Below are 27,723 nucleotides of genomic sequence, written 5' to 3'. Positions count from 1 at the left end.
TTTCTTAATCTTAACTTTGGTGGAACTCATCTGATCAGTCTCATAAACCTTTCAGATGGTAATAGTAATTTAAAATGATGCATTAAAAAACTTGTAACCCAGAAATTAATTATTAGTTTCTGGTGATCATGTGTAACCATTCTGTAGCATCAAGAAAAACTGCAAAATGTTGTTGATGCACAGCACTATTCATTTTCATTTACAATGGGACAGTGACATTTTACAGTTATCGACAGTGCACAACGTGTGGTCTGTCCTTGATTGTGAGTCTGCCTCAATCTTAAAACACAGCACAAATAAAACATAACAAGCACCAGGCCACCAGCAAACCGACTAAGCATTCCCCTGCAAGTGTCGCATAGCACATATCCGATCTTCATCACTGGACCCAGCCTCCATATGGACAGAGAGAAGCTGCACTAGCCTTGTGTGAAATACGAGTCGACATCTCTTGGAAACATTGCACCATCGTTTCACACCTGTCAATCACTTTCCAGGCAGGCCTAACACGGCCTCTCTGGGAAGCAAGTGACCGGACGAGGGGGGAGGGACCCGAGCTGCTCACTTCACCCGTCAGGGGTCTGTAGAGCATCTGTAAACCAAAGCACATGATGTGTGGATGATACTGTCAACAGAGGTGACCTTCTACAGCATACTGAAACCTTTACACGCAGGAGGTTACCAAAAATAATAAGGGAAGCTTTTCACACAGCCAACTACATAGTTTTGTATTACACATCGTATTATTTTTTAACTGTTTCATAAGGTCAAGTAAATCAATTAATTGGCCAATGACGCCTGTCTCCCAAAACTCAGAAAAGGTACAGTTCCTTTTTTTCATAGTAAAAAGACAGAACTAGCCCAATAAACAAATAACTTGGCCACACCTGTAGAATTCTTAGTATGAAAAACATGACTAGTTTGATTCTCTGTCTGAGTAAGACTTGAAACCTGACCACAAAGATTAGCTTTTTCTTCCCTAACGGTTAGAATTTCCCAGTTTGGGGTTTTTTTTCAAAACACAAAAGAAAAAAATCTTTACCTTTTCTCCAAAATTTGCATATAATTATTTTTTAAAACGTGTTAAATACATTTAATACACAAAAAGTTGATGTACTTTTTCTTTACAGGGTTTGGTTTGAAAATTTTGAGTAGGACTATTTCTTTTTTTCTTTCCACCACCCTTGAGAAATGGTAAGGCATATTTATGCAACCTTCTCAAACAATTTTCAGCTCTGTGAAAGAGCAGAAATGTCTAGAGGCATGAGCAAACATGCCTTGCTCCTGACTGAATTCCTGACCTCTCAACCTGAGATTCACTTCAGATGGGGGCCATAATCCAGGCTGGCTGTAGCCCCCGTGCGCTGTGAGGCCTTTGCAAAGCACATGCACTCCTGTGCATAAGTGCAGAATGCCTGTGTGCACTCAAACACATTTCAAGTTTCATAAAATGGGGTCGACACTTGATTTTCCATGGAAAAGACATATCTGCACTTTCATAGAAATCCTCACAGAGAAACAACACAAGCTAGATGACACAGCCTTAATATCACTGCTATCGCTGTACAACACCAACAATTGTACTATTGAAGTAAGTCTCTACATCCAATGCCAGTGAATCAGTGCATTCACCGTACTGCAGGGAAACAAAGATTAGTCTCCACTCAATGTGAATATGTGGGCTGTATTTGTTAGAAAACTTATGTTTGTCTGTACTGGTATACAGAATAACGAAAAACTGAATGTAGTGATGTTAAAATATAAAAGCATTTATGTATTAGAACATGAAAGCATTTAAGCCTTTATAAATTTACTTAAATCAAATATGTAGCTACAGACAGACTAACAGACCAAAGGACACCAATGTAACTTATTAGCTTGATGCTTGCTATTGAATGACAGCCAGTTTACACAATTCCTATATTTCAAGATAAAATAGGCATTTTTTATTAGATGACTGTGTCACCTTCAAATATTGAATGGGTATTGATAAGAAAGGTTAAGGGTCTGAAAGCAATATGTTAGGACTTTCATTAGTCACTGACTGAATTGAGCTAATGCCCTTTGACCTAAATGAATGATTCAAAAATATTAATATTTTATTGAATGAGCTCACACATGCATGCACACACACACACACACACACACACAGGACCTCCCTCCATACACATAAATGTGCACTACATAAGTATTTGGACAGTGACACATTTTTTGTTGTTTTGGCTCTGTACTCCAGCACATTGGATTTGAAACGAGACAATGAATGAGGTTATTGCAAACTGTCCATTTGAAATTAAGTGAATTTACATCCATATCCGGTGATCCATGTAGGAATTACAGCCCTTTTAGTATACAGTCCCCCCCCTCCCCCTTTTCAGGGAACAAAAGTAAATGGACAAATTAACAATCTTAAATAAAGTCATCATATTTAGTACTTTGATGCAAATCCTTTGCATTCGATGACTGCCTGAAGTCTGCAACTCACAAACATCGCCAGACACTGGGTATCTACCCAGGTGATGATCTCATCAGGAACTGTCCTATTTGTTTTTGGGGATTTGTGCCAGTCTTCAGCAAGTGAAACTCATGTCCAGTTGGATTCAGGTCGGTTGACTGACTTGCAACCAAGTACTAAATATGACAACTTTATTTAAGATTATGTTAACTTGGCCAATTACTTTTGAACCCCCAAAATGGGGAACTATAAAGAAAGGGCTGCAATTCTTGCATGGATCAATGGACACAGATGCAAAGAGCCTCACGTTAAAGCTGACTGCCTGCACTTTCACGTCATATCATAATTTCATTTTAAACCCAAAATACAGAGCCAAAACAACAAAAACTGCATCACTGTCCAAATACTTTTGGACTGCACTGTAGGCACTGGCCAGAAATAGCTGCCTCCATGCGAGGATATATATGGGTAACTGTGTAGCTGGGGAGCCATGTATCATCCTGGATTAAACAGCTGTGGCTCAGTATCAGATTTATAAATTCCAGAGACTGGTGTAGTATGACTGTCACATTGTGAGTCAGGGGTTTACAAAGCAGGTGAGCGGATAATTTAAAAAAAAACATTTTTAAATGCACGGTGAGCAAAATAGAGACTAATAAATGACTAGATAACTCTCATACTCATGAGAAAGTCGACCTGTGATGTCATGTGAACGTGAAATGTGGGTAGGTAAGGGTTTAAAATGCTACTGAGAGATAAATCATTGGCTGAATGCTGAGAGTTCACAGTGTGTGCAGAAATATTATTACACATTCAGTTTCAAGTCAAGCATGAATAAGAACACACTGAGGTGTGTCTGTGCCCATCCCCCCTATAAAAAAACAGAACTGAGAACAATCTGGTGGAAGGGGTCTATAGAACTGCCATCTTCAACACAAGGTGCAGATCTATTCTGTGATCAGGAAGGAACATGCACTCTATGAAAGGCAGAAAAGAGACCAGACTTGCGAAACAGGTTCAGGATTTAAATGACCGTTGATGTGAAAGCTAAAACCATCTTTTTCATAAACAAAGGCAACGGCAGATTCCAGCGCTTGGGCACGGATACAAAGCCGTCAACCTCGCTAAGACAGCCGGGGGAGGGGATATCTGGGAATGAAGAAACGTGGCGTCCGGAGACGGAGGCCGCTCTGGACAGCGTCAGGCCTGGGCGGTTTGAGTGGTCGAGGGGAGGGGAGGTGGACCAACCCGGTGACAATTAGAAAGACGGATGACTCCTGATCGCTTTCGAATGAGCCCGCTGAAAGTGGCGTCTGACACGGGAGCGACACGCCGCGCCTCCCCGCGGAAGGTGGCCCGCCGCCGTCGGTTCACGACCCTGCCCTTCGCACACGGCTCTGAAGGAATGGGAGCCGCTCTGCTCGCGCGGCCGGGGCGGCCCGGTCGATCAGTGAATGGGCGAACGTTTAACCCCTCCTGACCCCCGATTTGTCCGCTCCTTGTCAGCTGTCCTCCCCCATGTTGTCCTGCCTGTGTTGGAGGACAAAGCGGAAAACTGCTGTGGTGGTGGGGGGTGGGGCTCTGACTAGGCTGCTACCACCCCAAACACACCATCCTGGCCCAGCGGACAAAGGCCTGCCATTGTCATGCACAATCACTGTACAAGACAGCAATTAGCTTGTTGAAATGCAAGAGCCGCCACTGGTTTTAAAGGTGGTACCCACCCTCTTCATTACACAATGAGTCAAGCACTTGCTACAAGGCACATCACATTTAGTAACAATATTTAACTCCATTTAAGTTACTATTTTCCATGGCCAAATATTATTCCATTACTGCATAAATCTTGTCCTAGGCAAACAGGAGCACAAACATTTGAAGATGCTGAATCATTCTCTTGATGGATGACTTACCTACATGAGTGCTGAATGTAACATGCTATAAAACATTTTTAAACACTATAACCACCAATAAATCAGGAAGAGCTCTTTAGATATATTTGCAGCAAATATGAACTCTTGGATTTCAGAATTGATTTGTGTACATTTTAAGCAACAAGCTGGCCCCAATCAAAGATAAGATAGGGAATACTCCATTGGGTGTGTCTATTCATTTTATTGGTTTGAACACCCTTTCAGCAATACAATTTAAGCAGAGGTTAATGAGAACTGAACAGAGAACTGAATGTTATGGCATATCCAGTATTGAAGAGGGCTCATTCTGCCGATGAACCTCAGCCAATCAAAAAATAAATAAATTAAAAAAACAGAAAGAAAATGGAATGCACAGGACAGGGCAGCTAAATGATCAAGAGTGAAATATCTTTCACAGATCATTATAAATCGGTTTGTTTGGTGACCTTTTCTCATGACTTTTGAGATTCTATTTTTGTCAGTTCAGCAGTTGCGCTTCCTCATATTTTCCATATCCAAACCAAAACGCATGAAAACAAGAAATGAGCCAGCGCAAAAAAAAGCACATATGTCATGGAGCCTAGGCTTTATGCAATCTTTGTTTACATTCCAGCCGCTACCCCCCTTCTACGCTGTATTGAGCGCCTGCCAATTTCCAGAATCCCGTTGGCTGCGCGGCTCTGACATCAACCCAACACGGCAAGCACGCGCTGGACGCCATCCAAATCTCTCAGCCAGGAGCAAGGCCGCACTCCATGTTCAGCTTGGCCCCGATTCAGCATGTCACCCCGCCCTGCTCCCTGCCCCGCCCCTCGCTCCCACTCCCCCACGTCTTAATCTCCTCCCTCTTTACCCCCTCGGCTCCACAGGAAGAGTTTAATACAAATCTTTCCATGCCGATTTTTCCTCTGTTATTCTTGAATGGCAAGTTTCATTAACTGTGTCCCATTCTTTTTAAAACTGGGTGGTACAGCGTGCGCGCACACGCACACGCACACGCACACGCACACAGCTGAGGGGGACTGTTGACTGCACACAGACAGTTTGTCAAATTACATACATTCCTGCACGCAGCTCGTTTGTTGGTCATGGCAGTTATTGAGTCAAGTTCGGACAAATAAAGAGAAAAAGCCCCTGAGGAAGGAGAAACGCGCAGTAGCACAGCTGTATTCCAGTTCCTGATTCTTAACACTCCCTGTTCCTATTACACAGCTCAATCTACCATTATTGTACAGAACCCACAGCTCAAGCAAAGAGCTGAAACTGGACTGAGTGAAACCTAGACTACAACAAAATCCAGGCTGGATTGCACTGCTACAAAAACCCTTCTAATTCACACACAAGTCGATGAAGGGGGAAAACATGGCAGCATATTTTCATGGATTATTTCCCATTACATCCTGTGGGGAGTGGCAGTGGGTGGGGTAGAGGAAGAAGTTCAATTTAAATGCAAGAGCTTTTTTTTTAACATGTTTTTACCTCTTCACATAAACCAATCAAATGGCAGAGCTGCTAACCAAGAGGTCTGAGGGAATGTGATGATATCTCCTGTGCACGTTAGCTAATGCAGCCTGTATGACTGCTAAGCGATTGGAACATATTTGTTTGAGGTACTCCCAGTAAAGGACACATGTCATCACAGTGACGCATGAAAAGAGCTTCAGGCCACCTGCCACTCCGTGGTTTCGACACAGCTAAAGGTTGGGACCATGAAGTTGCGGTGGGGTGGGTTAGCATGAGGCAGCAGAGTCTTCAATGCATACCATTTCTGAATGGATTATGCTTTCACTTCCTTGAGGAACACTGAGAATATGATTGGCGAAGTAAAACCACAGTTATCAAACAGCGCTTTTTCTTTTCTTATGATAAATCTATAATTATTGAGCAGTTTTTTTTCAGAAGAGATTATAACAGCATGAATGAGGTACTGTACCAAAGTCCAGACCCAAAAACTGCAATTCTCTATAGAAAAAGAATGAAAATGTATATATACTCACATGGGAAAAAACTGGTTATACAAAGGCACATCATTCCTTTTAAAAAGTGACATAGTTTGAAAGAGTAATGGTAAGCTTTCATCATAATGATTAACTGACAGACATTTTGGTAGATTCACTGCACCACCCACTAAAAAAATGCTGTTATTGTAGAGGTTGAATACATGGAATCACTAATATTCAGACTGCTAATAAAAGATAATGAATAATCATAAAACTGTGTTCAAGTCTATTTCATCTGTTTATCTTTGTCCCCAACCCCTACAAAAAAAAGAAAAGAAATGTTCTTGGATTTAATATGCGTGCCTACACTTAATCATAATGCAAAGGTCAAAACAAGCATAACAATCCCAGATAAGGATAGTTTTACCAGATATAAATCATAAGAAAATTCTCCTGTTTGACTGCTGAAATTGAGCACATAAAACATGTGCATGCAGTGTCTCAAGGGTTGTTTTCTATGGGGTTTTGGGGGGAAAAAACCCCAGAATGGCATATTGTAGGATTGCACTGATGCGGACGAAGAGAATGGCGAGTGTGAGACTGTGCGCAGGCTCATATTGTATCAACAGTGCCTGTGGCCGCCCTGCCCCCACCCTGCCTGTGCAAATCAATCTTTAATGCAAACTCTCTATACACACTGATAATAGAGGGCCAATGAATTTTTAAAGAGATTCCTTCTTTACTATCCATCTGGATTCCATCTGCCCGGCTGTTTGCATTTAAAATACAAAAAGAGAAACAGGAACGAAGAGATCAAAGGGTTTTTTTTGTCTTTTTGCCTGAGGGTGTGTGGTGTAATTGGAGGAGGGCAGGCAATGGACATAGGGGTTGGAGAAGTCAGATTATTTCATTCATTCGCCTTTTTTGTGGTTGAGCAATAAAGGGTCCCCTGAACCGAATTAACAATTCAATTATTTAACTGTAAAGACAAGTGACAGGACAAAAGCAGTTCTCAAAATGGGTCTATAACTCTGTTCCACACCGTAAAATTGAGGAATATATGTTTTGCAAAGGATTCTTGCTATACATGTTTTGCAGAATATTAACACAAAAACATAATGACCAACAGTTTGCATTGAGCAGTTCTTTCCATTTATTGAGCAGTCTAATAGTGAAACATAATGTGCTTCCCTGGTCACCAAGTATTCCTCTTTGGGTTTTCCCATCTCTCCATATTGTAACCCTTAAATCCTTAAGACTCGTATGTTCCAGATAGGATGGCACCCTGAAAATCCCCTTTATAATCGCTATGTAATTGTATTTCACTTGATGCCATTAACGTTCACATTTCCCCTGCATAACATTCAAAGGTTCCTGCAATGCAATATAAAGCAAACACAGTGCCAATTGTTATGTAACGGTGAAAATATCTGCTAGACACTATCGGGAATCACATGGCAAACGTATGATGCAAGTGACACTTATATAAAACCCCCCCCTCAAAGTTTGCTGACGTGTAACTTCCAAGAAAATGACACTACAAGAGACAACTCCTTACATAACCATAAAACACCCACTGGCATGTATATAAAACTATCAAGGAGAAGGACAAGTTTGACTGGTGGTGGGGGGTGCGGATACTGGTGGTGTGAGACATTAAAATGAAAAGGCTCCCATGCCTGTTTAGAATTCACCAGAAGAACATTTTGATTCGCTTTAATTGCTTCAAACCACTGATATGAGTAATCGACAGAGGAACCATTTCTGCCATGTGGAGATTAGCCTATATCAGAGCTCACTTGCCTTGAAATTCGATTAATTTCTAACCACATTATAGCTTGAATCCTGCACTGAAAGGGAGATACAATTGACTCACTCATTTTGCTTTAGTGAATGGAAACTTTTGGCTCCCTATCTTAAGACGTGATACAGAATCATGTACCCAAGCATGATGGTCGGGTAAATTTGTGGACCCACTTTCAGTTCAGAATCCTGGGTACTGACATGGACTGATAAAGACCTGCAGCTTTACCACAACGATCCGGGTCCAGCATGGTCACATTATCACTCCCCCCCCAGGCACATTCCAACCGCCTCCACCCACCTGCCCAAAATAAACTACCAAGTCTTAACCCCTGCCTCCCCAGGCAGCTCTCTTCACATCTGACCACTTCTATACCATTTTATTCCATAACTGAACATATACAAACACATATATTTAATAAAGGCATATTTCTAAAAAAGTAGCTGATAAAATTTTAGTCTTTTCAAGGTTTGTCAATTTCCTATACATAGGGATTAATGTGGTGCTATCAGAACATGAGGGTACCAGCTCTGTATTAACAGGTGATTGTGCAATATTATCTTAACCAACATGTTCCTGGTCCAAATGATTATATAACAGTCAACATACATTCTTCATTTTGGAGTAAACATGAGATTAGAGAGAACATGCTTCGAACATATTTTCATACCAAGCCTGAAGCCTAAGATTATAATTAGCCTGCATATTTCTTGTTCTTTTTATATATATGTACACACACACACACACACACACACTTCCATCTTCCTATGACATTCTGTGTATGTGCTATTCAAATGCTCAATCCATGGCAACCAGTGGCGATTTTACTCTCAACACATTTGGCCCACACATGTGCAAACAGAGCTCAGTTACAAAGGGCAGCAACAGCCATAGCAGTACTGCTACGAGAACGTACAGAGTGTGATCATCTATCAAGATTGCAATATTATGGACAATGACTGTGTCTGTCTATCTGTTACAAATACACACAAAAGAAATCACACTTGAGGCTCTATGGGTTCCTACACAAGTATCCATATCAACTCAACATCTTTTACGGCTACTAACTGTGGGTTTCTTGGTCCATGGAAGAGGCCAAGTTCCTCTTAATACAAAAAAACCCATTTGGTACTAAGAGGAAATTAAGGAAGAGCTAGATAGCATTAAATGACATCACATGGACATGAGTTTTTTCTGATAGATGGAGATTTCAATTATATTAAATATAATGTTGGTAACTACTACAATACTGAAAGACAGGAGCTTGGCGATATCCTTGGGGATAACTCCAAAGGCATTTCTGGGTATCTGATCAAGCTATCATCATAACTGCTGTATAGTGACACAATGAAACAAGTGTGCACCATAATGTGTGTTGTTAGTACAATAGTCAAGCCAACTGCAGTCCATGTGCGCAAGCCTTATCCACTTCAACTGGCTTCCAGTATGTTGAAAAGCAGATCGGTCAATACATTAGGCAAGTGCTTTCATCATCCTTAAAACACTTCCTTCTAACAGGTTTAATAATAAAGGAATGACTTCCACAAATGCAAAACGAACAGAATCGATCCTTTCCTTACAGGGAATGGAGGTAAGCTTCAACGGCATTCTAACTACTGACAATGACAGCAATTCCTCACCATGAAATTATCATGTACCATATACAGATCTGAAGTGACCAACACACATTAAATAATTACACTTCCCCTATATGCTCTTGACAGGACCAACTTGCAAATAGTCAGATTGACACAGCCCCTCACGAGAAGAGACACAAATACAGACAAAGCAGGAAAAATGTAATCACTTTGCTGTGTAATATCTCAAGGCAGGTCAGAGAACATATTAATTATGTTTTGTATTATATTAAGTATTTTGACAGAAGGCCAAACAATGGATACACTGTGTAGAGTATCTGCGGACCATTAGATAAAAACACTGAGGCCTACCTGTCTGAATTGCTCCTCATAAGTCCAGTCCCCGTGATCCTGGCCACCCAGCTGACTGTGAGAGCCGTGGGGTGGGACAGCCGATACTCGAGGCTCCTGGTCCGTAAGAGGCCGGGCCTTGATCAGCTGGGAGTGGGGGTGTAGCCGGCGGTGAGGGAGCAGGAGAATACCCTTCCCCATCACTGTGTCCCTCCCTGCAGGCACCCCCTCCTCACCCAGGTCATCTTCATAATCGTCCTCCATCTCCCCTTCAAAGTCCTCCTCGTCCCACTTCTGCTTTCTGTCCCAGAAGCAAAGAAAGATATTAACTTTCAAATCAACATGTGCCTGTTTGTGAGCATGCATGTATGCATGAGCACACATATGAATAAACTGAGAAGTTTCTGCATCAGTTTTTATGCTCTCACATTGTGTAATTTAAAGCATGCATAAAGTAAAAATTACCCAAACTAAAAAGTCTTCCTCTTCAGGTCATTTGCACATAATCTTGAACCCAAACTACTGAAGATTGGATACCTTGCAAGCTTAAGGGGCCATACATACACATAGACCACATTATATGATGTAATCTAAATTTCCACAAAAGCGATGCAACTTATGAAATGACAGGAGAAAGGCTAGTTCTACATATGAGTAATAGAAAATTCACAGATAATGATTCATCGACTCAAATGTGAGCGGATATCGGTGAGACTCAGAGCGGGTGATGTCATACATCTTGTCAATCACACAGGAAGCACAGCAGCAGGCGAGCGAACAGGAACTCTACTCACATACGCTCCTCCTCCTCTGAGCCCATCATGTCCTTGTATGTTTCCTCGCCTTCTTCGTCGTCCTCCTCCTCCTCATCCTCTCCCGCGCTGCTGCGCTCTGACACGGGGCTGTCGGGGGCCCTCTGCAGGCCGGCTGCCACGGCTCGCATGGCGGCCAGCGCCGCCATCTGAGCGTGCTCAGTCTCGGGGTTTGGGCTCCCCATGAGCTCATCCCCGGCGTTTCCAACGTCGGGCTGGGCTGCGTTTCGCGCCTGGGACTGGCCTGCTTGCTGCTGCTGCTGCTGCTGCTGCTCCAATTCCATCAGCAGTTTGGCTCTCTGCTGCCTGTGCAGATTCTCCATCACAGCTTGAAGCTTCATCTCCGGACAGAGTTGAGCCGCGCTCTCTTTGTCTCTGCCCCCCTCCCCACTGAGAGCCCAGATCACACCCGGCAAGAATGCTCCTCGCTCCGACCTAGAGGGGTGAATTTTTCCAAGTGGGCTCAATGTATTGATGCCCGTTTCCCTCAAAACAAGAGAGGACTGATGGCTCCTCGGGGACACGCGCACTGTGTTGCACTCTCTGTCGCTAGCAATGCCCTGCAGGGGCTAAGGCCTGAAATGTTTCCTTGTTTGCTGCTCTGGATACGTGTCCCAGGTTCTGTGCACGTTTAGCCAGTGACCCCTCAGTGCTAAAGGATACAGAGCTTCTACGAGGTGGAGAGAGGGGGACCAGCAGTTCTTTCTGGACTTGGTCTAGACCCATGCAGCCTCCCACTTGGGTGCAGCCAGCGATGCTGATGAAGGTTTCCTCGGGTAATGTGCCACTGCACCTCTGTCAGGCCCTACTGGGAAGAGAGAGAGGAAGCGGTTCTGAACAAACTCTGGTACCTCTTTTGAAACATTGTACAATTTATTCAAAACTTTCTTCTAAAACCTATTCTAAGTTCCATTTCATTCTATTAATTCTATTCCAAGTTCTGTCTGAAATCATTTTACAACTGGGATTAGATTAATGCAAAAAACAGCATGTATACGTTATAACAAGTTACAAGAATATTAAGAAAGGAACGACCAGATTTCTATAATTCCAATTTTATACAACCTATCTCTCGCCTTGTGAGCCATATAAGCTTGAATTATTTCAGGAGTCATTAGTTTGTCTTTCAAATGAATACATAATCAAATTAGTGTCAGTAAAATTAAACTTGGTGGAATGCCATCGAAAAAAAAAAGCCTTAGTATGTTGCTGAAGAAGAACTGGAGAACTGAAGGAAAAATTTTGCAATCATGTAATGCTGTAATACTCATGGGAAAATGAAGAGAAAACCATTGTCAATGTCAGCATGGCATGTAGGTTTAATACTACAGACTGTGCATACAGGGGAGAAACAGATAGACCATAGTTTCCACAATCAACATGCAATGCAAGTGAGCAGTATTCAGGGTCATTGGATCACCTTTGTTCAAGAGTATTATGCTACCAATGAAAGCTATTCTATCAAAAAACCTGAACTCAAAATCTGGAACTCAACAGAAGCAAACATGAAAACATAAAGCTCCTCTGTGCCTTGACCAAATATTTTAAGTGGAAATGTCTGCTTTCTACTGAATGGGGTATAGTTCACAAATAGGTCAGCGATAAGCTGTGCCTGTATCGTAAAGGAATTAATCATAGAAACATATTTTCCAAAGAAAGGGGTCACACTTTTTCAATTATTCTAGTCATGCCAGTGGTCAGAACTAATCTATCCATGTACTTTTTCACGCACCCCCAGCTACATTTGATGTATGATTATCATTTGAGCAAAGAAAAGTGCATTCATTGAAACTTATAATGAAAAGTGTGATATATTCAATACTAAAAAAACATTTCAGTCCATGAGTTTTAAGTGTGTTACAAGGAACTACTAGAATAGTATGGAATAGAGTGGTACTGCCCAATGACCACAACACTGTATGGATCTCACCCTGCACACTGCATCATGTTCCAGATGACTGTATGCCCTATAGTTACAGCCCTCACATTTTCACCATTCTCTTTAAATAATCCCTGTAGTACATCATCTTATCTCTTTTTTTTTTTTTTTTTACATATGTCAATAGCACACTCTGTGAAGGAACAAATTCAAATGTAGTCACATACTTCTCTCCTCTCCCTAAAATGCTAATTTCCAACTAAAGTCTATAATGTCTTTCTAGAAATGTACAGTCACTGCTATCAAATAAATTAGTCTGAATCTAGACATCCTCTGTGGAACTTTCCTATCCTTTTTCAGTTGACAAACATGATATTCAGGACTGTACAGTATGCAAAGAGAGATAAAATGTGTGTAAGCATACGCATGCCATACAGGCACTCATGTGCTACCAATCTTCGATTCACCCCTTAATTGACTTTCTATGGCTTGGATGGTAAAGCATAGAACAGCAATGGTATTGTTTCACTTAACCAGTTGGTCAAAATCTAATTCATAAACTAATCTGCCTCTAGATACGTACATAGATTTAGAAAGACAAAGAGTTGCATGCACAGCTTAAAATGTGTTCCTATACATTGGCATATCATTCACACACTAAACAGCAATACACATTGTATACAGTTCTTATAAATTTCTCTGCTCCTTTCTGACATTGTAGACTGGTCAATTTCTCTTTCAATCAAAGCATCTTCCTCTTAGGTTTATTTCTTCCTTTCAACTTCTTACTTAGCACAACTCATTTCCCTAAGCAGTTGCTGAGCTTGGTTTGATTTCTGCCATGTTGCACAGCAATTTATACCATTTGTGCAGTAGAATGTCCATTAGCGCTTGAGTGTCAACCCAACAACCAGCACAAAAACAATGGGGGCGTAACCCAACAATCATAAATGACTGGTGTCCTGCAAGCACCGATTTGGGAGATGTGGTGTGGGGGAAAAGGAATTAAAAGAGGGTTAGGGTTAGGCTCCCCTGTAGGAAACAGGATGGTCTGTGCTAAATGAAGGATAAGAGATGACTGATGAGAGTTAATGGGTTAATCCTCTTTTCCCTGCACTGTCACAATGAGTGAGGGAGGGGTGAATGTAGATTGCAATGTCTGAACAAACAGGACCGAGAGATAAGGAAAGAGCTGGGGGTCTAATTCCACAGATAGGCACACAGAACCTCACGTGAACATGCAGAACTGCGCCCTGATATTTGACTGCAGCTTGCGTCCTCGTCCACAAGCCCTGATCCCAGAATATATATTAATCATGGAGAGAGCATTTACAGTACCATGTGACCATGCAATTGTTTGTAAAGCATGCTGCTAGTATTAAAACTGTATACATTTTATGCATTTTCTGTGATTCACGTAAGAAATACCAAACACTTAATACTTCTGCAAACTGAGCATTTTGTCATTGTTCACCAAACCTAAGAATACAGCCACACATATGCCATTATTGCACATGTAAAAATATAACAAGGTACTGATGGATTGTTTTTTCATGCAGTTTAGAGCCAGAAAAAAAAGAAAAAAAAAGAAAAAAAAAACGCATTTAAAAAAGGAAGGTTTCTGGATTCAAGATTGTTTTTGAACAGGCCTTGTACTATGGGGTTGAGGTCAAACCTCATATTTAACATGTTTCTGCCAAAACTAGAATTGTGCAAGCACTCAAAGCATTTCTGTTTTCTCATTTTCATGTAGAAGATGGCTTGACTTGCTCACTAATATTGTGTTGTTCACACTCAGTAGCTACCTCAGGAGCATGCTGCCCCTGGTCAGAGAAACTGAACACAGCTGTGAAGGGTGTTAACAGGGAGCTTGGCTAAGGGAACAGTATACACAGTACCGATCAGCACAAGGGTGCAACATCAAGAAATCTTTCAGCACAATATACAGAGGGCAAGAAAGACATAAGCACACTGTTTGTGTTGAAACTTGATTAGATTACAACTGCAAGCAGTGGTGTTATACCTCAGTCAATGAAAGCAGTTAGTGTAGCAATTGGGCTGAATGTGACACCCAGTAGAGGCTCGAAGAGAAGCTACAAACTTTCTGTGTGTGTACCAACACAGGCTAATTGCAAGTTTAAGTAATCTGGGAACAGTAGGCCTGCACAGAGCCCGAGAGGTATAGCAATGGCACTTGATGAATCCAACTGCATAAAACCAACAGAGCTTCATCTTTTGCTGCCCAATAATGAAGACAACAAATTCAGCAAGAGCAAGGAATAAACATGGCAAAAATCACATTTTACACCGGTGACCACCGCTGAGGGTCTTTAAAATGTATGATTTATTCACATTCCTCTAAGCAATATATCCAAACTAACAGAGGGGAAAAAAACATAGCGACTACTGAGCTTGTTACACTGACAATGGCCATCATGCAAGCATCATCCCACCCTGACATGAGTCACACGTTCCACAGGAACGCCTTCCACAATCTGCAGCAGAATGGGTGAAAATTCTAATTACTATGGTTTGAATAGATGTGTCTTTGCTACTTGGGCAAATACTAAGTGATCTCCCTATTTGAGGCTTCATGGAGTTCAACTCTCTTGATTGGATATGTCATTCATATTTTACCAGCCTGACTAAAATGACTTAATGGCTGCAAATAGGTGCCAACAAATGGCAAAGGAAAATTTCAAAGAAAAAAGATGGGAGTGAAGCGTAAAAATATTCTTGCAAATATCTCCTATGACTCTGGTGTATATTTTGTGTATATAATGAGGTGCATCCTCTCTACATTATAATTGGAACTTTCAAGGGAGCATTTGAAATGGGTACATCAAAATAGAGATTTTTTTAAATGAGAGATACACACTCTCTATACATCAGCAAATTCCAGGCTGCAGAAGGTGTATGTTACGACATGGCGGTCTTATCTACGTTTGCTAGATGGAGAAAATGACAGTTAATTAGATTAGATGGGAATGAGGCTGTTTTTCAGCCTCATTCCCATGGGCTAATAGGTGGGCTAAGGCAGGATCTTCATCTGTGTAGCCTCTATATAAACATTCTATTTAAAATCAATTTGTTGAGCACAAGGGGTACAATATGAAATATGTGAAAATGAGAGCTAGTTCATAATAAAAGAAAGATGCAGTTTTTGTATGAAAAAAATGTCTGTCCAATACAGATTAGAGTGATTGCATGTGAGAAGAGGAGGTCACACAGTTTGTGTGTTCAACTTTTGTAATCATTTACATGTTAGTTTTAGCTGATACAGATATCAATACCGAAGGACGCTTAAGCATATTCGCACATTCTTGCTAAATATGCCACAGATCTTTCACTCAAAAAGCACAAATGACTATATTAATATTTTTGCACATTAAATTGATTCACCTGGATCTGTACAACAAGCTTAAAGCTCCAGTAATCCCTTTGACACCAGATTGTTCAGGCTACCTGCCAGCTCTCAGACCCAGCACACAGCGCACCAAAGGGCAGTAAACGTGGGCAACAAATAAACAGGCCTTTGGACGTGTGTGAAGTGGGAGGTGCGTGACGTAACTACGGCTCCTGGAGCGGCCCTCAGCCAGCCGGGATTCCCACATGGCTCCGTCCCAAAGAATGAAATCAGCGCTTTTTTTTCTTCCTTTTTTTTGGCAGGAGAAACACGTTGCCTGCATGCCAGAAAGACACTTTCATGTGTGGGTTTTGGCAAGGGCACAGCTGAAAACGGGCCAACCCACTATTTCCCCACAGCGTCAGGGAAGCACGAGAGGCTCCCGAAGAGGAACGTGCACTCTTCCACTGCTGCGGACAATTCTTACAATTCTATTCGATACGTTGAAGATGTTAAAACACAACAAAGGCAGGTTTGTTCCTGGAGCCCTGTAGCTGACCGAGCTGCAGCCGACACATGAAGAATGCGAGCCCCTCCTTTGAAATTCAGGTCAGACATGACAGAAATAATCACATCAGCCGCAATGTTCTCAGCCCAAAAGAAAACATTTTCAGTTGTTCATAAAACCTTCATGAGAAGTGCAGGAAAAGGGAAGAAACTCAGTCACATCAAATTCCAAACAAGGGAATCATCCAAACTGTATTTTCAAGCAAATTACATTCATTGTCACAGAATAAAACTAAACTGGATTGGTCTTAAGCAAAGCCTCTTTTGCTCATGCACATGGAGATTTGAAGGGTGCCCAATATTATCTGAAAAGAGCTGGTGTGGGTGTAGGTTTTTATTTTATCCCAACATTAAGACACCTGACTACTTAGCAATGTCTTGATTGAAGACCACAATTATTTAATCGGGTGAACCAGGTGTCATAGTGCAGGGCTAAAGCAAAACACTCCACCCACACTGACCCTTTTCAGATAAAATTTGTTTCACAGCATTGTGGTTTGAGAGTACTTCTGTGGTAATTGCACATAATAATCAATACTGTATATTTGTTAAAGGGCCATCTATAAACTGTGTGTGATATTGCACATAAAATAGGAAAGTATAATTTCTCTCATGCTGTCAATCAAATCTTTAACTCTTGAACCAAGCTACTCAAAATGTGTAGCCATACACAGGATGTGGTGCGTTATTCATTTCCATGTTATGCAAGATTTGGCTTTTTGCCTATTTAAAGTCCACTCTGCCCATTGCTGAACTACTTTCATCAGTATATATTGCAAAATATGTCCCAGTGTCTACAGTGCAACAGAACACCCTGGGAAAGGTATTCATAGTTTAGTAATATATAGTAATATATAGCTCAGACCACATTACTAGTTCAGACCACATTACTATCAAATGAAGTACCCCAACACATTGTGTGGCATAACCTGGTTCAAAAACCACAGCTCCCCCAGTTTTTGTGTGACTTAAAGGAGGGATGGCATATCTTGCCTATTCTTATATTGTATGGGCAACTTGACACATTCCAGGTGTTTAGTGGAATTCTCCAGTAATCTGAAGGTTAAAATATTTATGCGATTCAGCATTTGGTGAAATTAAGGGAATAAATGTAAAAAGAAACACACAGAAGAATGTACACCCCAAATACATTTATGCACAAATGACCTAATTATAATGCTTACTTCTGAGCATATGTCTATAAACCTGGTATGCAATTCCTCATTGCTAGTAGCCACGTACTTGCACAACAGGGTTTAGAAATTATAAATAGTTCTCGTTATTAAGTTTCACATCCTTTTGCATAACATTCTGACATGCTCTTTATACTGCTTTGAATTCATATCTCAAATGAGATTCCATGTTTCACTGGCTCATGAAACGAAGCACAATTGACAAAAACTGAAACATTGCGCCACCAGAAGTGGCAATGCATTTTTGGAAGCACTTTCCATATGTAATTGAGCAAGTTTTCTACTTGTTGAAAATATTAGGACAAAAGTCTGAGACGAGAGGTTCAGGGGTAAGGGCGAAAAAATAATTTGTTCACACTGCATATTCTTGAAAGTAAGCTTTTTTTTCTTTGCCCCTTCATGGTAGACATTCAATTGCAACAACATTCCTTAATCACAGCATCACTGGCTGAATGTCTCAAACTTTAAATTAACATTCCTTTTTTTCATGTTTTGTCCATGAAAGGACTGTTATAATGCTGTTGGTTGTTAAATGTAGCTATGCACCATGCTATGCTATCGACTTAATGCTGAGTCGATAAAAGAACTTTATCAGAGCACCAATTTCTCAAGTCCTGAATGCATTCCAACCATAATTTTGAGAGCACAACAACAGTGGGAGCAACAAGCACACTGCCTTAACAAGGCATGTTATTCATTAGAAGGGGGTTCATTATGCAAAGACACCGGGTCTTAAAGAAGTGAACTTGATCGCCTACCATACGTTTCTAATCCACAAAGGTCCAATCAGAGCAAATCCCCTTTTCCTTAAGCAAGCATAATACATAACATTTTGAAGAACAGCCCTCCATCCCAATTGAGAAGTTAGATTAAGCCTTGTAGAAGAATCATAGGACAAGAGATATTTCATATATTGATATAATGTATTTTTAAAATTGATTTATTGAATATATTTGTATATTGATTTGTCTCCCATGGGAAGGCCATATTTTTGCAGTTTTCACCTTGAGGCTTATTGAATTGATTTTTGTAACAATACAGAATATAGAAGCCTAGAGTCCAAATCACTGTCATGACAACTTGAAGGGCCAGCTTTGCTAGATTTGCAGTAGGAAACCAATGGCTTTTCAGTTAGTTTGGGAGGGGCACATACACACTTCTCATATTAAGCAAATGCAAAATTTGAAAAACAGAATAGCGGCAAGTAAAAATGCTTTTTTCTGAACTTCAACATAATTGGTGGTAACTTACATATGACATGCTGTGTTATAAAAAGCACACGTTTTACAATTAGAATTTTAATAATATAAAAGTATATAAAAGTTTCAGCCTGAAGAATTCTTATCATACAAAAGGACTCCTTCCACTGTAGAGACTTTTCTGGTGAACTGAAGTACAATGTTTTCAATCCATATGCATGTTATAAAATACATCCCAATAACACATTAGTCACTCAAGCATTTGAGAGAGGAACACCATTACAGGACAAACTGGTTAATGCAAACATTCTCAAATAAGATCATGCAATCACATCCAGGCCTAGTTCCTCAAGACAGAAAGCTATAGGTGTGGCAACAGTGCAGAGCCCTAATGTATCAAATGTGACTTATTTAGCATACCAAAGTCATTATAATGAAAAGAAACATGATATTCCAGTATTCATCTTTTGCAGTATTGTTTTACTAACACGTCTGGATGCCTCTGAAGGGTGGCAACAGTAAAAAGCAGTTTTATTTTTACTTCCATTAGATTTAACTATTTAATGTTGTGTTAACAGGCTGGCTGCAAAATACACTTGCAGACGTCTTTTGTGTGTGTACTATTTACGGGACTGAGAGGCCATTTAGTTTTACAAGTAGTCACAACATTAACCTATGGGAGATACCTTAACACAAAATGTGTTCCTGTACTTCTGGTTCACCAAAAATAGCCTTAATGGACATTATGCACTGAATCCCTCAACGGGTTCAATGGGGGGGATGGGGAGAGACATAAAATCACCGATATTTCAAAGGACATTTATGTAGTCACAGTGCTATTTTTTATTTGTAAAGACTGTAATTGTTTCACAACAAAACAGTTTATGATACTCATAGCTAGCGTATAACATTCTCAAAATATCGTCATGACCTTGTAGCAATGTGATAATGTTGCTAAAGCATTGCAGATATGAGAGAACATTACGTGTTGTACACGTCCGTTGGTCAAGTGAATCATAAGGACAATTGCAACTGCATACATTTTGAGCTCATAAACCTGGATGAATTGGTTTGGGCATGCACCATGTTCATCTGCTCAGATAATCACAGATAAGCTTGCCAACTGTGTCATTTAAATCTTGCATGTCTCCTCTCTTCAACAAGGCTTAGGACAGAGTCTAACAACCTGCACAAGTGGTACAAGCTATTTAAATATCCACGATACCTCAATGATTCAGGGAGTTTTTAAAATTTCTAAACTGCCTATTTGTGAAACTTGTCACAAGAGGCAGCTGGGGCATTATCTCACATGCCATTGACAGCCAGCTGAAAAGCTATGCAGGCAATACACGATGGCTCACAGATTCAGTAGGCAGCTAACAAACTGCACGTGCCATCCGTCAGTGATGCAGCTGCAGGTTGTTTGCTGAAGATTTTTTAAATTTTTTATCTTGACCCTCACCCACATTCAAAAGCTTATTGTTGCACAGCTGAACTGCAGTATCTTTTGGCTGCTTTTCAAAATTGAGATGATGCGTAAATATGTAATTGTAGTACTTCACAGAAACCGACATGAAACCGTCTAATTCAACATGTTCTCTCAACTTCAACATATACATACTGCCTTGACTTGGCTCACCACTTAGATCATGTTGGGGAGCTCACAAAAGCCAATTTAAAATGTAAGGTTATCGCTGATGGTGATATTTGGACATTAGGCCTACTTTGAAAACCTTGGACTCAAGATGAAATGGCAATGAAATGTGTAAAAAGAATTCTCACACTAACACCAGATGTACAGCAAATTTCAAACTGATAGACTGTTTCTTGAGCATAATTAATCACGAAAATCTTAATTGTACGGACAGCACAAGGAATATATTCAATAAATAGCCAAGCGATATCAAACTTCTCACAAAAATTAAAGAACCAGAAACTAGGGATAGTCTGCTCGGTCGTTTCACCGGACAAACCAGAAACTATTTACCAGACTAACTTCTGAATTCTTGCATTTTTCTTGTAACGCTATAGGGCAATGATCTTAAATCCACGTGACAATTTACTTGATTTAATCGACCAAGGAAGCCCGTTTCACTTTCGAATCAAATAAAGTTAATTTAACTTCAAAGTAAAATTAAAGTAAACAGTAACACTTGGGAATAAAAAAATGTTTGTGGAAACTAATTTTCATAGCCGATTTCAGATCAAATATCCTAGGCTACTATACAGAGCCACATTTTAAAATGTGGCTCCAGACGAGTGTTATATAATTGCGTCAAAGATACTTCCCCATAGCAAAAAAGCAAAATGATGGAATAGGACATGTGTCCCTTATACACGTGTAACTGAACTTATATGTATTTATATTTCAAAAATAGTAAACGAAGCAAGTTGTTACTCGGAAAAAATATCAAAAGCTCAAATAGCCTAGGCTTTGTACGGCAATGGGCGTTAAAACGCTCAAATGTAGGCTATAGTAAGGATAATGACCATTACCCGACGCAACGAAAATGCTGACGCAAATTACCAGCCCAGCACATACTGTGCTAAAACAAAAGTACGTATTTGGGCAAACAAACAAACACTATAATGCCAATAACAAAAGATGTATGTTGCTATAGTAAGGTCCTATAGTAAGATACTAAAAGATAGCTGGTCTTTACCAAAAGATATTCGACTAGACCCATTTCAGTTTATAACGGGCTACGCTCTCTCGGTTTTAGAAATGAAGTGAGTTTGAGCGAGCAAAAGAAAAAACTTACCAAATCAGCTTCCGTTTTGTTTTTGTACTCTTAGGAACCGGAAGAAACATTCCTGATTTCCCCCTGAATTCAGGTCGATTTTGATGTTTATTTGCTGTATAAACTATTGTATGTACTGATATAAACAGCTATAGCCTATGTGTATTATTTCAATTCAATTGCCTACATCTAATTCGATTTGAAAGTATGGCTTGATTTAGAAGTAACATTGTATCCTTGCCTAATCTAAGGCGTGCTCACGGTCGTAGAGTCAAATCATTGGTTGACAAACAGCAATCAGATGCAAATTCCTAACCTCTGAATCAGAGGGGCCAGCCTACCCCCAATAAAAGAGGGATTGTCAGCAAACACCATCTTGAAAACTTGCAGAATAACTGTATGCAAGAAGGCAATGAAACATATGGTACGTATCTGGATATATAAAGATCTCTTACGGAAGTGTTCACATTTACTGCAACTTGATTTCCATAACACTATTAAAAAAACATGCAAGTTTTTCGTTTCCTACATTCTGTGTCATTTTATGACGATCTCAGCCCCACTTCACACTTTTACAGGTAGCCTATGTCACTCGACAGATTTCCTCCGGGTTTCGATTTGTTCATACCACAGTACTTACCACATGTCGAGTTTTTGGCGACGTTCCCTTAGTTAGTGATCCCTTTCAACTCATCAGTGGGTGGGTGGACAGGCTGTTGTGCGCAAAGCACGGGAAGTATAACCGATGAATGAACGAGGAGGTTGTGTGCGCACGCGCGTGTATTATTGCTGATCAAACGCGTTATTTTTCGTAATTTATCTAATTTGACATGATTGAAACCATTATTGTATAAGCCGAGATACGACTATTTCGTTCTTAAAATAATCACCTCATAGTGTACATAGCTGACTCATAAGAAATCACTTTGATGAATTATTAAACCTTCGTGTTCTACAATGGATAGCGCGTGTTTGTCTTCCGTTTCAGACTTATTACTTATTTATAATCCTTTCGTATGCAATCAGATTTAATAGCAACCCCAAAAGTTATTGTAAAAGAGATTTAATCTGCTCAAAAATATTATGAAGTTACTTCCTGCAGTAAATCACATTACTTTCTGTTTCTGCGTTGTTTCGGACTGAGGGCTATCCGCTTGTCCATGGGACACCTGTTCACATCTGAGCTCCAAGGCTGGCTATAAACCATTTGGTGGTGGTGGGCTGCATATAGTCATCATTTGCTTGTTTCTTCGTACACTGCTCATGACTAGGCCTTACATAAATTGAGAGGTAACTTGCGCTATATATGTTAGAAACACTTAAATGTGGTTGGGGACGCCAGCTGACTCCTTGCCACCCCCGTAACTATAAATATTACGTTAGCCATTTGTGATTAAAACATTTTACATTCTACAATCAATACGCAATCCTTGGTCGCTGCCACTTCCTAAATATATAGTAGATAAAAAATACACACGAGACAAGAAAATGACCTTGATAATGACTCAAGTATCTAAGATCGTAATATATTTCAGACACATGATATGCGCAAGTATTATATCTTACAGTCTCAGCGCTCCTCTCATTTTGAACAAATTGACATACACCGATCGGCTGCAGGCCAAGGTTGACGTGCATCTTGTTTAGCTCTGCAAATTAGAACTATTGGACAGGGATTCGTTGCTCTAGTAGCCTACGCTGCCATCTAGTGGATAAATGCAGTAAAACGTCCTACACGTCATACTGCAAACCTAAAATGCGTTCATCCAAATGCACAAATTACGCCGTGGCGGGGCGGCATGCCCCATACCTATACAGCACCGAGAGTTTGGCACTTTTCAGGGTTCCAGAGTTTTACGTCAGCTACCGTGCTAACGGCACGATAGACCGACTACATAACGTTAGTACTGCAGGCGGCTGTGAAATTAATAACCAGACAGAAATTTAGCTCGCTTATGATATTACCTATCTGAAATGTATTTTAATGTGTTTATTACAAAACTATGTATGTAACTAAAGGTGAACAATGGAAAGGTAGGCTACTGGGGAGGAATGACCCGTGAAGAGGAAGAAAACAATGTGGGCAAAACAGGCAGCTTGCTACGGGCGTTTAAGAAGGTCATGCATGTGTAAATGTGACTTGAGAGATATACTTTGTAAATGAAGTAAAATCATAGTTAAATGTAACATCTGCTGTAAGCATATAACTATTGTGTGCAAAATGTCATGTCTTGATCAAAAGTGTATGGAAACTGCATACTGTGCATAATATCAAAACAGGACAAGCTGTTCTGATAAGAAGGAACACCCACCACAAAAGCACCAGTGAACTAGGCGTTTGGTCAAAGTTTCTGAGGGAAGCAACAAAGTTTCTCAGAAAAACAGAAATGAGTGCATGCGGGGGCAACTGTCATACCAAGGTCTGTCTAAGGCAGAGGTCTCAAACTCAGTGCCATGGAGGGTTGTGTGTATGCTGGTTTTTATTCCAGCCTCAGATCTTGATTTTATAATTAGTTCAATTATTTGCTGAATTGCTGAATTAGGGATGCAGGTTTGCACATAATGGTGACCCGACGTCTATGCCCCTCCCATCCTGTAATGTAATCCTCCGCAGCTTTTACATCTGCCATATAGAGAGCCTCCCTACCTTTTCTTTTATGGTATGGTACGAGGGGCTCTCTGAGACCAACAAGGCCAAGCTGCGGAGGGTGATCACCTTGGGGTCCAAGCTCTGTGGGAAGCAGTGCTCAACCCTCCAGCGGTTCTATGACCAGAGGGCGGTGAAGAAAGCAGGTAACTCATAACCTCAGCACCTGCTTTCAGATCCTGCCCTCTGGTAGGATGCTGCCCCTGTATTTAAAACAAACAGAGGCAGGGCCAGTTTCATCCCCTCTGCTATTAGGCTCCTTAACAAACATAACCCCCTTGGAACCCCCCTGCCCCCCTCCGCCTGGAGGCCCTCCATGGCAACGAGTTTGAGACCACTGGTCTAAGGGCCGTTGGAAAGAGATATAAAGGAGAGAGATGTAAACAGAAGTCTGAGATTCTCTTCTTGAACTCTATGATAAGTGCTTGAACGGTTTATCCTATTTGATCAAATAAAGAGTGTATTGCTAAATTACTCTATGACCTGGCTAAATTATTGCCTTCAGTTAAAGTAGAATCCACGACACCACTAAAATAATAAAATACACCCAGGCTTTAGAGCAGTGGTCTCAAACTCAGTGCCATCGAGGGCCGTGTGTATGCTGGTTTTTATTCCAGCCTCAGATCTTGATTATATAATTAGTTAAATGCAGGTTTGCACATAATGGTGACCCAACGTCTATGGTGACACGCATTGTCTAAATAAAAACTTGCTTATATTCTGTGCTTCAATGTATTTAAACGCATATGGCTGAATGAGTAATTGGACTCAATTAAGGCAGCATTAATTTGTTGTAATGAAAACCTGCATACACACAGCCCTCCATGGCAAGGAGTTTGAGACCACTGCTTTAGAGAGTTCTGCTTTAGCCATTTTAACTGACTTTAACGTTAGCTACCTTGCTAACGACTCATCAAACACACACGCCAAATTACATATACACGTGCACTCGTTTAAAACTGCCAAATTTTGCTATTCCTACAGTTGAGGTCAAAAATTTACATAGGCCTAAAACAAGTCAATTAGGGCATCTACTTTATTCACATCAGAGGTAATTTAAAAATCAATCAATCAATCAATTAGAGACAGATTTCAGCTTTAATTCACAATATCATAATTCCACTGGGTCAAAAGTTTACATACACCAAGTTGACTGTGGTCTTTAAACAGTCTGGAAGATTCCAAAAATTGATGTCATGACTTTTTATAAGGCCAATTGTCATAATTAGGAGTTAATTGGCACCTGTGGCTGTATTTAAGGGCCTACCTTTAGAGCCACTGTCTTTTTGCCCTTGATACCATGGGAAAATCCAAGCAACTCAGCCAAGACCACAAAAAAAAAAAAAAAATCTACAAGTCCGGTTCCTACTTAGGAGCAATTTCCAAACAACTGAAGGTACTAAAAGCATCTGTAAAAACAATTGTATGCAAATATAAAAATCTTGGGACCACACAGACACTGCATCGTTCAGGAAGGAGGCACAAATTAACTCCCAGGGCTGAACAAACTTTGGTCCAAAAGGTTCAACTGAATCCCAAGACAATAACAAAGGAACTGGTGAAGGAGTTGGAGGCATCAGGTACCAAAATATCTACATCCACCATTAAGAGAATCCTACATCACCAAGGCCTGAAAGGCTATCACACAAAAAAGAAGCCACTACTCCAAGACCAGAATAAAAAAGCCAGAATTAAGTTTGCAGGTGATCACCAGGACGAAGACTTAGCCTTTTGGAAGAGTGTTCTTTGGTCAGATGAACCAAAAATTTAACTGTTTGGCCATAATGATCAGTGCTATGTATGGATGAAAGGATGAGGCTTTTAATCCGAAGAACACTATCCAAACTGTGAAGCATGGGTGTGGCAGCATCATGCTGTGGGGGCAATAATGAAAACTGTAACCAATTGTTTGTTTTTAATGCCTTTTATTTTCAATTTGCTTAAATCTGATTATTAGATCGACCCACAGAAACTCCAGTATTGCTAGCCTGCTGCTTCAAACGAGAGACAAAAAAGTGGCTCTGACTGCTGGAACGATATGACCATTCTCATTGGCTGAATGCAGTCAAGCTGCGGTGGCCCTTTCAGCACAAACAATTCAACTCAAAACCAAGAATATTTTCTAAATGAATGTAATATTAGAAATATCAGGATCATTTTTGATGTTCAGAATTCTAAATCGAACGTCCCCTTTTAACTTTTTAACTTTCAATTATTTTTTGTCTCAATGGCCCCCTCCATCCCGCGAATGCCCACTGGGGGGTGGTACCACCCCTGTTGAGAAACCATAATCTAGAAATGTGTGTCACCATGAATGCGTGTATGCATGTCTCTCGTAGCCTACATTTATATATGAATTCCTATTATCACTATTACTAATATAACTCATAACAAACACAGTACAAAAAGATGATATCTGATGAATAACACGTTTTTAACATACAAAAATGCTAAGTTACCCACACATACAAAGCACTTTCTTTAAGTCATTACTTGTAAAAATCATTACTTGTAAGTCATTACTTGCCATTAAAAGTATTGATATCAAAATTGCCCAATGCTCAATGTTTCATAAATTCTTTCAAGTAATTTGGCCCTGTATATTCTTAATCTTACCATCAGAACACAATGTTCTCATTCAAATTTTGTGTCACATCAAAGTGTCTAATAACAAAAATTGCCTCATGCAAGACTACATGAAACTGCTGGTCAATACCTACAGAAAGGATATTTCTCCACAAAGGCTATGTTTATACTTTTCTGTCATGTTCATTTTACAAAATGTACAAGTCCTTGTATATTTGCAATTTCAAATAAATACTGATAGTAAAATAAATACTGTACATACATACATACATACACACATATATGCAATAGTTCATTATCCCCACAGACCATTTCCCTAGCAGCATGTAACCTTCACATTTATAAACAGACATTTATACCAATAAACATACAATCATTCTGACTACAGAAGGGGGGGCATAAATACAGATATAAATTACATATATTGAGGCATATTACAGAATCTTACAAACCTATGCACACATCTGTTTGCCCCACTGTATGCTTGTACAGACAGGACAAATTACTGGAAGAATTTAGGAAACACTGGCTAGCTTTGCTGTGGAATACAGCTTGTTTAATTTGTGTGAGCTAAGATAGGCAATATTGTTTCATGTAACTTGGCACTATTTTAATACCAATACTTTTAATGGCAGGCCTAGATTTGAAGTAATGACTTATAGAAAGTGCTTTGCATGTGTAAGTAACTTGGCATTTTTTGTTTTTCATCAGAC

At 40.2% G+C, this 27,723-nt stretch overlaps 1 protein-coding gene across 4 annotated transcripts in view; it reads right to left on the bottom strand.

Moving 5' to 3' along the window:
- Positions 1-22,930, bottom strand: part of arid3a (AT-rich interactive domain 3A) — a 31,671-nt gene extending 8,741 nt beyond the window's left edge. The window contains exons 1-3 of one of the 4 annotated variants that reach the window (XM_064331517.1): positions 22,418-22,930; positions 10,835-11,660; positions 10,062-10,341 (exon numbers count right to left, since the gene is read on the bottom strand). In XM_064331517.1, coding sequence (XP_064187587.1) covers positions 10,062-10,341; positions 10,835-11,193 — 639 coding nt within the window. In that variant the 5' untranslated portion in view covers positions 11,194-11,660; positions 22,418-22,930. Of the gene's footprint in view, positions 1-10,061; positions 10,342-10,834; positions 11,661-21,798; positions 22,068-22,417 lie in introns of those variants that run through there. The other 3 variants (XM_064331519.1, XM_064331515.1, XM_064331516.1) reach the window with 3 other exon arrangements.
- Between the last annotated feature and the right edge of the window lie 4,793 nt (positions 22,931-27,723).

The sequence above is a fragment of the Anguilla rostrata genome, chromosome 4, assembly GCF_018555375.3.
Source record: "Anguilla rostrata isolate EN2019 chromosome 4, ASM1855537v3, whole genome shotgun sequence".
In the NCBI taxonomy this organism is placed as follows: domain Eukaryota; kingdom Metazoa; phylum Chordata; class Actinopteri; order Anguilliformes; family Anguillidae; genus Anguilla; species Anguilla rostrata.
Note: the sequence above shows the minus strand (reverse complement) of the source record. Positions and strands in the feature narration are given on the sequence as shown.